At 48.2% G+C, this 13,452-nt stretch overlaps 1 protein-coding gene across 2 annotated transcripts in view; it reads right to left on the reverse strand.

Annotated features, from left to right (window-relative positions):
* The window catches only part of LOC102381176 (NADPH--cytochrome P450 reductase), a 65,637-nt gene that overhangs the window by 35,561 nt on the left and 16,624 nt on the right, over positions 1-13,452 (reverse strand). The window contains exons 1-2 of one of the 2 annotated variants that reach the window (XM_025214983.1): positions 10,752-11,563; positions 10,217-10,409 (exon numbers count right to left, since the gene is read on the reverse strand). In XM_025214983.1, coding sequence (XP_025070768.1) covers positions 10,217-10,409; positions 10,752-10,779 — 221 coding nt within the window. In that variant the 5' untranslated portion in view covers positions 10,780-11,563. Of the gene's footprint in view, positions 1-10,216; positions 10,410-10,751; positions 11,564-13,452 lie in introns of those variants that run through there. The other variant, XM_006033236.3, reaches the window with a different exon arrangement.

Consider the following 13,452-nt stretch of genomic DNA (forward strand, 5'->3'; position numbering starts at 1 on the left):
TCCAACCCAGTCACCATCCAGAACTGGATTGCTGGATCAAGCACAGCTGCTAGTGTCAGGACACAATCTTTCTTCTGAAGCACAGTAGTTCAACAGACTTCCACCACATATGAACATGCAACCAGGGCACCATCCAAATCAAGACAACATCTGCTAGCCAACAACAAGAATTCAAAGACCCCAAGGGGAAGCATCAGTAGTAGCTCATAACTACATCCTTCCAGGAGGTACCCACATAGAGAAACCTCTCCAGGCTCACTCCCAACAATTAGTCCTGCTGTTCAGATTGGATTTTATATTGAGAGGTAAGCAAGTTCTAGCTGATGCAATTGGTTTGTAGTCTTGGTTGGCAGCATTTTGTCCAGTAGTAGGGTGACCATACGTCCTGGTTTCTGTAGGGTGGTCTCAGCTGGTTGGACAAAGTCTCAGGCTGGAGTTCATAGGGGAGGCACAGCAGCATGGTGCGCCAGGCAGGCATCGCTGCTGCTGAGCAAGGGGGGTGAATGTATGTTCACCCTGTCAAAGATGCCATATCTGGGGTTCCTACCTTCCTTGCTCCTACGCTTCAGCAGCGGTACCTGCCCTCCGGCGCACCATGCCACTCTACCTCTCGTCAGACTCCAGCCCAGAACTATAGGATACCTGGGTTATCCCCTTTGGATTGTAGACAGCTACAAAAAAATTCTTCCCTTGTAGAAACTTCATCATCACCTCTCAAGTGAAGCTTTAGCACATTAGAACCTGGTGAATCTTTTAATCAAGGGATAAAATTACTAAGAGAAATCTTGAGGGTTGGAGAGAGATTTTTATCTGGCTTTTTCCATCCATTCATGGCAATCTACTCAATTCTATCTTTGTGGTCAAGTCTCCTTCTAATTATGCTACAAACTAAGTCACTCCAGATCAACACAGACAGGGTTAAAGTTAAGACACTGAAGCAGGAACGAGCCAATAGCTTGACCTCATACTTAATGTGGGAAGGGCTGAGCAAACATTATAGGTTTTATAAGGGGAGGAGGAGCTGAAGCTGCTGGGGAATCCATGGCAGCAGGAACTCTTATATTTGCATGAGGTACAGTGATACAAGAGTTAAATCGCTCCAGTTCTGACCCTGGATGAAGCAGCCTTCTGTTGAACCACTACACTTGTATCAGTATACCCACCCCCCGTTACACAGCTTACAGTTTCTATGCGCTCTTGAGCAGCAGTCCCCTTTTCACTCTTGCAAATAAAACAGAAGGTATCATTATGCCTCTTTCTTTATAAAAATATATGGTGCATCCACACCTGGAATGCAGGTTTGGTCCCTGCCCCTACTCCATAAAGGATAGAGAAAAACTAGAAAAGGCACAGAGAAAGGCAACAAGGGTGATCAGGGTTATGTTTGCATGTAAGGAGAGACTAAACAGGCTACAACCTTTCAGCTTCAAAAAGAGATGTTTGAGGGTGGGGCACAACAGAGATTTAGAAAAAAAAAATAAGTGGCATGGAGAAAGTAACTAGAGCTTATATTATTTATGACCTCTCAATACTACAGGGGACATAACATGAAATCAGTAGGTAGCTGGTCTACTACTACTACCACCACCTCAAAGAAGTTTTTTTTCATACAGCATATAACTGCGCATGGCCCTCATTGCCCCAAGATGTTGTGGAGGCCGACAGTTTAACCCCATTCAAAAGGGAACCGAAAGTCACAGAAGAAAGGTTCATCATCAGTCACTATTAACTATGGTAAGTAGGGATGCAACCTACTTCCTCAACCTCCAAATGCTGGAAGGTGCAGTACAGAGAAGCAAGGGATAGAAAAATTTTGACGTGCCCTCCTTACCTTCCCCCTCAGCATTCATACTCTGCAAGACAGGCTTATTTGTTGTACAATGACAGCCGACCTAGACCTACCAGGAACTACAAACTCCCCTCAATGGCTAGGCGCAGTGACTGGGTGCAAAACACATGGTTTTGGAGCAACACGACAAAAACAGAAACAACCGTAAAGCTTCCAGGTTAAAAACCAGGGTGCAAGGGAAAACACCGAGCAGGCCACTGCATTAGATGAACTTTGGTCTGACCCAGTAAGCGGCAGCTCTTATGTAAGCCTGACTGAGATGGGATATGGACAGCAACTTTTTATCATTACAAACCATGTCCAGGGCTGTTTGAGGAGTAGCACAAACATGAACCACACGTGCCCCTGGAGGCTGGGGGGACACGGCGACTGCCTACAGGCAGCGGCAGCTTGGCAGCGGTGAGCACCTGCAGGTGGCTGCGGCAGCGAGTGCTGACCAGCAGTCGGCAACCATCTGCAGACTCCACTGGCAGTGTCGACGGGAGCCAGTGGCGATCAGCAAATGCTTGCAGATGCTGCTGGCAGTGTTGGCAGCAAGGGGGGAAGGGGGGTGGTTAGTGGCAATCGCCCGCAGGGGCCGCCAGCAGCATCGGTGGCGCTACTCTCAGGGGGTGCACGTGCACCTGCAGGCCCCCCTTATGTGTTGCCAATGGGCACAAAGGCAGATATAGTGCTAGGAAAACCATGTGGGTCAGGAAGTCTGCCACCACCAAGAGAAGCTGATGGAGCCTCTCCGTGCCAGGGCTGGACAAGCACAGAAATTACTGGATAAAAGCAACACACTGTGAGCATTTACATGAAGCATTTACTGTGGAGTTGCCTAATTAACTCCACAGTAAAGTCTCAACATCTACACGTGTGATCCTATTAGGCCACAGTAAACTAAGAAACGCCACTGTAGGTTAGTACTTATAAAAACCAGTATTATCCTGTGACAGCATTATTTGGTGCACCACAACACGTGTCGACACTGATGGGGCTGGCTGGGGCATGAGAGTGCTTCAGTCAAGGGGCTGCCTGCTGGCTAGCCCCACACTGAAGCTCCCTCATGCCCCAGACAACCCCTCCACAACATGCTGAGCCAAGCCAGAGCAGCCCCAGGCTGGCAGGCAGACTCTCTAGCCCTCCTGCCAGCTGGGGCTGCTCTGACCCGGCTCAACGTGCTGTGGTCCTGGGAGTATGTGTAAATGTGGCACCCAGGAGCAATAAACTCTGGTTTGAACTGCACCAGAGTTTATTCCATTGCATTAGTAGCATGTGTAGATGCGTCCACTGTAACAGTAGAAAGTCTGTGCTGAAGAAAGCAGCACTCTCTGCTCAGAGCTGTCTGACTCTCAGAGGTTTTGAGCAATAAACAACTTCTGCAGAAACTCAAGCAGGCTGTGGTCTTGAATCTGTCAGGACTGGACCTGTATAAGTCCTGCCTGGTCAGTGTGCTGAAAAGAGCTGAATAGCCAGTTCATCACAGTGAAGTAACCCATCTAGGGAGCTTATGTAGTTCTCTAGGATCCTAAAGCGAGCAGCCGTAATGGACAGCTAGTTTGTAATGCCAAACCAATACCAGCTGTCAGCTTAGTTATCAGGAGGAAAATCTGCCCTTATGCTTGAGGCTGGGAAGAAGAGAAATCCCTCAACTGAAGAGCCACCATCTTTCATTTCCCTCCAGCCATTCCAGAAACAAAGCTACAACCATGACTGCTTTGACCACAATATAGGTTCACCCTCCAGCTCTTTTTTGAATTGCAGGAGCACAGCTGGGGATGCTCTGGGATGTTGCAATTGGCTTGCTACCTTGCTTATTCTTGTGCTACAGTCAGGGTGATCCTGGATTGTATGGGAAAATCCAACTCAAGTCCCACCTCGTCCATCAGAATCCCAACGGGCAAGATGGAGGTTGCTTCACTCAAATTGCAGTATGCAACCTTGTTTTACTTTCTCACTGGGCTGCTGGAGGCACTGCTCTCCAACAGCTCCTAAGACTAGCAGACGAGATATAAAATACTCTTAGCGCAAACCAGTTAGGAGGACTAGTTAAAAAGGGCAGTCAGGATAAACAAGTGAAAACCCCAGAGAGAGCTGAGAATTTCTAAACACATTTTGAGCTAAAAGGCCAGCTGGCATGTGCCCGGTAAAAGGCAGCAGCATAATACCATAAGATAGGTATCATCTTTGGCACATTTCTCTGCAAGGCTCAGGACCATGTCCTTTGAAGCTGGGTGTGACTGGTGGGTGCATTCACAACAACTGAGCCTGGGAGCTTTAGCAGATGATCTGCTACAAGCTTGAATCTATACTCGGCTTCCAAGTCGGAATGGGGCTGGCAATCCAACTTCCCCAGTCAGATCCAACTCTCCTCAAGGCAGACTGGTTTCCCACAGAGATGAAGGCTGGAGAAGATAAACAGAGAACCAGGGAAGGGAAAAATAAAATTTGAATGGCACAATGAAACCAAGCAAAGGAATTCACAAATCAGGACCAATAATTAGGGCCCTACCAAATTCACAGCAGAAGTGGGCTGTGCTGTGGCACCGTTAATCTTGCAGGTTCCCCTGCGTGGGCACCAACCACTGATTGGTGGAGGGGCCCTGCTTGCACCTCACTCCTGATCAGCAGGGAAGCAAAAACTATGATTTGAAACATGGTGCTGTGTTTGCCTCCCCACCAGTCAGCAGCAAGCAGCAGGGCTGCCAGGCCCCCTCAGCCAATCAGTGGCGGTAGGCAAGAATGACACCATATTTAAAACCACAGTTTTTGCCTCTCTGCCATTCAGGAGTGAGCTGCAAGTGGGGCCCCTCCACCACTCAGTGCTGGGGAGGCACATGGGGGAACCTGCAAAATTGAAGGTGCTGCAGTGCAGCCCACTTCTGCTGTGAATTCAGTATGGCCCTACCAATAATCACTGAGAATTAACAGCCATGCACCGAACTACCCACACACAAACACATTTTATTCCAAGTTGCCAATGTCATTCAGATTTCCTCCCTTTAAACTGCTTCTAGGCAAGGAACATCTTTTTTTCTTCTTGTGTATTATCTCCTCCACTGCAACCTGCCTGAAGCGACATACTGTTCATCTTGGTCAGTGTACAACATTCTTCTCCTTCCTGTCCTCCTTGGAACGTTATGACACCTCAAATCCTGGCTTCTCTGCACAGAGACTGGGAGGACTAACACACAAAGTCAGGATCAAAGAGATGGCCAAAGGGGATCAATTAAACCAAATGCACTCATTTTCACCGATGACCCAAATCACAACACAAACAACCCAGGAAAAGCTCAGAAATGCTGCTCTTCAGGTAACTCATCCTGTGGTGAACAACCAATATTTGAAAAGCATAATAATTGAACCGCAGAACTCCAGACCCAGAAACAGCCCATACTACTTCTGGTTCTGGTTATTGTAACCATCTTACTGTGGAGCTGTGGGCGATAAAGGTCTATTCGCGATAGCAGATGTATCCCAAGCAGGAAGCGCAGTACAGCTTGGCTCTTCCAAACTGAAAGCAGCATAGCTGTATTCATGAGGTGCTGTACCCAGAGTTCACTAGCTCTTCTCAGCAGATGCCACGCGATAGGGGTACTCAACTTCTAGCCCGCAGGTCAAATGCAGCCCGTGGAGCCATTGATATCCAGCCCATGGGGCTCCCCACAGATAGGGAAATTTGGCAGCAAGGGGGTGGTGGCAATAAATACAGCCATCTTCCCCTGATGAAAATCCCCAAACCCTGAGCCCCATGCTTGGCCACTCCCCACCCCAACCGGGGCTGGGCCACAGCATCCCCCTCCCCACACGCGCACAGGGCCAGGTTAGAGCTGGGATGACCCCCTCCATACAGCTGGATGGGGCCCTGACATGTCTGCTTCGTGCTAGTTTGGGACCACATACCAAATTCAGCCTACGGATAGCTTGGGCACCACCCATCTAGCACACCAGCCAAAAAGGTTGAACACCACTGCCATTGCCTAGTGCTTCAGAAACAGGGTGTGGTAGGGAGGAGCAGGTGTGGGGAGGAGTGGTGAATCTGAGGCCAACCCAGAAATTTTGGCACAAAGGTACCACTTCTGGCACATCTACCAGGAGTTCTCTGTGATGCACTTTCAAAATCTGGCACAATTCTGTAAAAGACAGGCCATTTGGTTATTTTATTCTGAATCAGACTTGTTTTCATAATGGGAGTAACCGACACATGAAGTACTTACAGAAATCCACCCATGCAGGTTTCAAAAGCCCTTCTGAAACACTTGAGATCTGGGTCCAGAGTTCTCATTTGCTCAACTGTGCAAATGAGCTGAAATTTGTTCCAAAATAAAACCTATTGACTATTTAACCCATAAAGCAGAGCTACAGTGAGGCTGAATGGGTGCTCCTCTGTTTCAGGGTGAATTTTACCCCTAACACAAATATAAAGGTAAAGATGTCCTGAAATCACAGCTCTTTATGTCCTCCTTTGCCCTTTGCTCTGCAAGAATGCTAGTTCAGTTTTTTACACAGAGGATGAGTCAAGTCTACTGCCTGCACAGGCAATCACATCCTAGACTGCCTTTCATACATTGATTTAGGGTAGGGGCCAGAGACCCACAAAGTTAAGACACAGGAAAGCTCTTTGAATGCTTGGCAACTATTTCTTCTCTTCCATAACTAAGTTAATAGATTAGGAACTCTCACAAAGGGATGCAAGCATTGCTTGAGAAGGCAACTTATTCTGCTGGAAGTGTTTTCTTCGCTGCATTCACTATGAAAAGATGCATTTCCTTAAGAGCAACAGAAGTGACTGCTAAGCAACCCAAGGTACAGCCTGATGCTTTAATCCTGTTTGGCAGGAAGAAGACAAAAGTGAGTGGAAAAAAAGCTAGGATATGGGCTACTGTGGAAGGGTGGGTGGGACTGATGCCTTGGTTTTATAACATGGTACAATGGAGACACAGAATGTGTCCAGATGAGCACAGCCATGCAGTATGTGTGGTGCTGCAGGCATGTCTGCTGTGCCACATACTGCACATTCAGCTGTTCCCTGTGCTGCAAGGGAGCAGCATGGGGGTTTGTTTGTTTTTCTGAGCCATGGATATGCAGGGGACAAAAAACCCCACTAAAAAACAAAAAAAAAACCCCAAAACCCACACACCACGCAAAAAAACCCACAGCAGCACACTCAGGGAAACCATGTGCTGCTCAAAGCCTGAGTCTGGCCAGCTGGAGCCACATTTCGGCTTCTGGCCAGGCTTGAGCGGCAGAATTGCCATTGCTTCAAGCCCCAGGAGGCCCCCAGGACCCCAGGTAAAGCTGCTAGAGTCAGCCTACCCTACCTGGGGTAACCTGCCGCATGCCAGGGCACGCGGCACAGGCATTCCCCGGGGACAACTAACGGAGGAACAAGGTGTCCCGCTGCTAGTTGTCCACGGGGAACCAAATGTCCATGCTTGTGTGGATGTGGCCACAGACAGCAAATGGCCTGAATGTAACAGGTCATACACACAAATGAAGTAAGAGATCATTAAGCCTTATTCTTCCCAACACTTGAGAATAGGATGGGTTTCAATACTGACAAGTGCAAGGTACTGCACCTGAGGAGGAAGAACCAGCAGCATACCTACAGGCTGGGGAACTCCCTTCTCGTCAGCACAGAGGCAGAAAAGAGTCTTAGAGTCACTATCGATTCCAAGATGAACATGGGCTGCCAATGTGGGGACGCAGTCAGGAAGGCTAACCGCACCTTGTCATGCATTCACAGATGCATCTCAAGCAGGTCCAAGGAGGTGATCCTCCTCCTCCTCTATGCAACACTGATCAGGCCGCAGCTGGAGTACTGTGTCCAGTTCTGGGCACCGCACCTCAGAAGAGATGTGGCCAGCATCGAGAGGGTCCAGAGGAGGGTCACTCGCATGATCAGGGGGCAACAGGGCAGGCCCTACGAGGAGAGGCTATGGGACCTGAACCTGTTCAGCCTCCACAAGAGAAGGCTGAGAGGGGATCTGGTGGCCATCTATAAACTGGCCAAGGGGGACCAGCAGGCAATGGGAGAGTCCCTGTTTCCCCTAGCACCTCCCGGAGTAACAAGGAATACCGACCATAAGTTGACTGAAAGTAGGTTCAGGCTAGACATCAGGAGGCACTACTTCACAGTCAGGGTGGCTAGGATCTGGAACCAACTTCCAAGCGAAGTGGTGCTGGCCCCCCCTACCCTGGGGGTCTTTAAGAGGAGGTTAGACGAACACCTTGCTGGGGTCGTTTGACCCAGTACTCTTTCCTGCCCATGGCAGGGGGCTGGACTTGATGATCTGTTCAGGTCCCTTCCGACCCTACCAACTATGAAACTTGCCAGGACACTGGAGTCAAACCCAACCATCCAATGTGTAAGTACAAGTCCACTGACTTCGGTGGAACATTCACTGATTGAATTTCTGTAACAGGAAACCTGTGGCTCCTGTTACTTAGAGAGAAAAAAAATAGAGGCAAATTGCACTCAGGCAGTCAAGATGAGGGCTAGCTATAAAGGGATAAGCAGACACGGTCCTTTAAATGAGAAGTGCCTATTGCGAGCACAGCAATAGTACAATAAGAAAGTAGCCTGAGGAACCAAGAGAATGACTGCAGCACTAGCTCTGCTGGTCTTGGCCATCCTGAGGGCTGGTAAGCCAAGCCAAGGGAACACCTGCAGACTGACCAGGGAGTCACAAGACCAGAAAGGGGCAGGACTCTGGGACATAAAAGCCAGAGTCAGAGCCAAACTAAAACCAAACAGTCCGGCCCTGGAGGCTAACAGGAAAAGAGCTCTGCAGGAAGATGCTTGCTGCTGAGAGACTGAATGAGATCCTGCTATACCAAGAAGCTGCAAGTGGAGGGCTAAGGGCTGGCAGGGGAGTGGAACCATTATGGATGGCGATTGCCTTAGAGAACCAACAGGCTTAGAGAACTAAGCTGCAGCCAGTGTGCTAATGAATCATGCTTGAGTTGTGACAGGCAGATTGGGTGAGACTAAAAAGGGGTGAGAGGAGGTATCAGTGGTGCCCGAGGGGCACATGGCTGCCTGAAGCCCTGCCAGGGGGCAGGAGCTGGATCACAGGAAGAGAGTTAAAAGCCTGAGAGGGGCAGGGCTTGAGGCAAGGGAGCTCATGAGACCAAGAGGAGTGGAAACAGGGCTAGAGAGCCCACAGCCCAGAAAGGGGAGGAGATAAGAGCCCAAGAGGGCAAGACAAGCTGGAGCTCAAGGAACCAGACCTGGTATAGTGGGTCCAGGCCAAAGGGACCAGCCAGAGTAGCGGGGCAGAAGCTGGGAAGACTGAGGCCCCAACAAGGGAATGGAGATCTAAGGTGGCCACCTAAGTGACAGCTTGAAACACCTGTTAGGCATGGGTGGTACAGAGGCTGTGATTAGCCCTCAAGGCAATGGGTACCCTTGGGGGCACGTACAGGCCAAGAGGGCCTACATAGTGGGAAGGCTTATGAGCAACAGGGTCCAAGAGGGATCCATGAGTAGAGAGGATAGGTTGTGGCTTACTCCAAGATCCTTGGGGCAGCCTCCATTTTCAAGTTTCATTAATAAGATCAAGGTGTGGCAGGAGAGAATAAAGGGAGGGTACTTTAAATTAGCACGGTACTGGAGTCAAGTTGCTACCAGGGAGCGTGTGATGGCTGCCCTTTGGGCATGGGTTCTGTTACAATTTGGCTCTTGGATGTTTAGTTAACCAACCTCTATCTTCAGGTCTCAGGACAGGGGTCACCTGCAGAAAGAACTCACGCTGTAAACCTACCAAGCCAAACCACCACGTAAACTGCTTTGTCACCCAAAGAGAGGAGTAAGTAATCCTTGATTTTTTTTATTTTGTTCCATCCCTATCAGAAAGCATTCATCCACTGCAGGGACCTGTATTACAGTTCATCAGAGGAAGATCCCACTGAAGCCATCAATCTCCACACCTCTAAGGACAGTCATAGCCAGGCAAATCTGAGGCCCTTCCACTGCCCTGGGACGTGGAGTATATTGAATCTGCACTGTCACTCAGGAAACCCCTTGAACTTCTGGTGTCTCATTTTCTGGGTTGGCAGAAATCAAAGCAATCTCCTTGACATCTACTGATAACAGAAGCCATGTTTAATGGCTGGCTCCAACACAGACAACTTTCCTGGCCTGCAAAATACTGTTACTGGTGGCAAGCACTGGGTGTATCGCTTAAATACTTTACTGCAGCTCCTGAAACTGCCTTTTCTCCTTCTGGCAACCTCAGGTGTCAGAGATGTAGGCCAGCCTATGGAAAGGGACAGATTTCAAATGCTCATCTCATATTAACATCCAAGTTTTAAGGAACCAGAAAGGTTGGAGAGACCTGAAGGAATTTATCTCAGATAAAGATTTAAAGGGCAGTCACTTACGTTTGCTGGATTTTGGTGAATTCAGGGACTTCCTCCTTCTTCTTGCGGAAGAAAAACCAGTAAGAAAAGAGGCCAATGATAAGAGAGATGAGGAACATGTCAGTCATGCTCAAGAAAGAAGCCTCCTGTGCAGTGCTCTCAGGCGGAGACACAGTTGGATCCATGCCGGAATCCCCCATTGTGATCAGCAACTCTGGGAAGGGGAAAGAGAAAACAAATAATTACATGTTGATGAAGCGCTAATAGTATCAAAGGAAGAAGGAAAAACCTAGGCAGTTATCCAGACCCTCTCCCCTCCCAACCTCTGCATAATCTAATAGGTCTTGAAACATCCACAGACATAGGGGAATAGCTAACATAGGACAAAGGAGCCTAATTAAAACTTCTAAATGGTGAGATTTTATTATACTCAGCAAACATTTTCCCCTTCAATTGCATTCCTCTTGCTCCAATATAAGACACTTCCTCTCCACCCTTGCCCCAAGCTTATTGCCTCATAGCCGTCAATCGCAGAACCACAGACTGAGACTATTACCTTTCAGGATGGGGTTGTGATGCCTCATCTGCAGTCCAAGCTACATTAGCTTTACATTTTGCTACATCCTGTTGCACTCATGTCTAATTTGTTGGTCACTAGTACTGATGCCCCCTCTACATGCTACAGGTATCAAATAATTAACTGGTTAATTGTTCAATTACCTTAAGACCAGCTACACATGCAAAGTAGTTATCCCACCATAAAAAGCTTCAACTCACTATAAAGTTAGACCTCAACAACATGCACTAATTTTATAGCTGGTTGCTTCAAGCTTTAATTTGCCTGTGTACCAGGGTCTCCCCTGTGGCTGGGAGCCCCATAAGCTAAGGAGACTCTCAACCCCAGCAGCTGCTGACTCAGTCTCAGCAACACTGGGACCCAGAGTCCCGCAGCTGTGGACACTGCGCGCCGAGACCCAGCTGAGTCACAGCAGTCGCAGTCCCACAGGCATGGAGGTTTCATGCATCCCAAGTCTGGGAGATTGCGGACCAGGGGTGTGTGGGGTGCCCCTGCATTGGGAGGCCCTCAGCTGAGAGGGCTCCCAGTTGCACAGTCCCACCTCCTGCCACGCATGTGGGATGACAGGAGGTGCAACTGTGTGGAACACACATTAGATCGCTGGGTATGCCTTCACCTGGACGTGCAGAGGGGGCTTAAGTCACCTTTCAGGTTTACAACCTCCCAACTCCCACCACCACCCTCCTTAAAACAAATATCTGTGCATTAACTGTCAGTTTCTAAACATCTAATTTCCTTTTCATTGTGCATTGCTGCTCTATTAACAATAATTCATATTTTTTTATTCAGTGGCACGGAAAAAGTGTTAACCAAGGAGAGCAGAGTTTGAACAGCAGTACTCAGAGATGCATCTAATCCCTCCCCTGCCCCTCCCCGCATACAGCCCAGGTCAAACAGGAAGTCTATATTCCAGCAGGGCATTAAATCCAAGTTAGTTCCTAAACCAGGAGGCCATCCTGCCTCCCTGTAACTCTGTTCTGTTGTGTTTCTAAAGGTGTAAACTCTTCTTAATGATGGTCCAGATCAGGAATTTAGATTCAGCATGGGTAGAGCAATATTGTGCCTGGACAAGCAGATGATTAACTTGAACTATGATCTTCCAGGCCACAGTGGCTCCTTTGCATATAATCAGGTATCCTGCCAGTGCAAAAGACTAAGGACATTTGAATTTGCTCCGTACAGAAAAATGACAGAGGAAACTAGAGGTAGCACAGAACTTCATGATAGTGGCTTCTCTTTACCAGAGCTGTGATTAAGTTAACCCATTCAGTGCACTGGTGCACAGAGCACTTGTCTGCCTTAAACCTGGAACAGCTGCAAGGTCCCCAGGACAGAGAGGGTTAATGCCAGCCAGCCCTCCCTTGTTCCTCCCACTGGCCATGTTCTCAGGAGAGGGACTGTTGGACAGAATGGAGGAAAGTGACCATCTGAAGGAGGCAGGGCTCTCAAGCCCAGAGAGAGAAGGCTGGGGAACCTGGATTGGAGAAACTGTACTGTTACTGAATCAATGAAAAACATTCCTGTAAGTAACACGGTTAATGCAAAACTTCTCCACTGTGAATCATTTCCACTCTCCAACTCAAGAAGATCTCAGTTAGGAGTAACAAAGATGTGACTCAATCTTTGCATGAGCTGCCCTTCTAGCACAAGTCACAGCACAGGGCTTGACATCAGAGACAAGGGGGGGGAAGGACGGCACAACACATGACCTGTCCTACCAACATAAGTAACAAAAGTTGGACACAAATCACAAGTATCAGCAATATTTTTTTAATAATTAAATAACAATTAAAACATTTGGAGAGGAGAGACTTAATCTGCATCTTTAAAGCTTTCTTCTGGAGGAATTTCAAAATGATTTAATAGTTACAGAGAAACAGGCACACATTATCTCTCCCCCTCCCCTCTCTCTGTCTTTACCTCTCACTGGACCTGTAGTCACCATTGTTCAATAATGCTCAACACCCCACAGCAGCAGAGAACGAACACTACTGCATTTGTAGAGCTACCAGGCACATTACAATAGGCAGAAGCGAGTCGCTCAAGCTGAAGTTTGGGCAGGATAGGGAGGCTCACGAGCCTGCAGAAAAACATTGTAGAATGATGTATCCTACACTGTGGTCCATGAGGCCATGTTCAGTGGTTCACAACACCAGTCCCTTGGACCTTTACATGGTGATGAACAAGAAATTTTGATGTGGGTCCCTCAGTCCAATGGTTCTGGGAAGCACAGCCACAGAAAAAGACTTCATGGCCAAAAGGTGACTACTGTCATGCACACAATGACCAGTGCCACTCCACGACACCCCAAGGGGAGGGCTCCCCATCCAAGTACCAAACATTCCCAAGTAAATTTTTTGCTCACAGTATCCTGATGAGGTGATAAGGACTTTGTACATCTTCCAGAGAAGAACAAAATATGACAGGGTAATAGTCACCAACTCAGAGACCACACACAGCCATAAACTACAGTCCAACCACTCTCAGATTGAAGGCTTAGTGAGGGCTGGTGCTGAGCCCCTATGTCTTAGGTCAGTGGTTTTCAAACTTTTATCATTTGCAGACCCCTAAAAAATTTCAGATGGAGGTGCATACCCCTTTGAACTATAAGCAGGTATTCATACACTTTTGATTGATCACAGTCATCTTTCACAGCCCCCTTAGACATTGTCTGCTGAAC

Source organism: Alligator sinensis, unplaced genomic scaffold (assembly GCF_000455745.1).
Source record: "Alligator sinensis unplaced genomic scaffold, ASM45574v1 scaffold1420_1, whole genome shotgun sequence".
NCBI lineage: Eukaryota > Metazoa > Chordata > Crocodylia > Alligatoridae > Alligator > Alligator sinensis.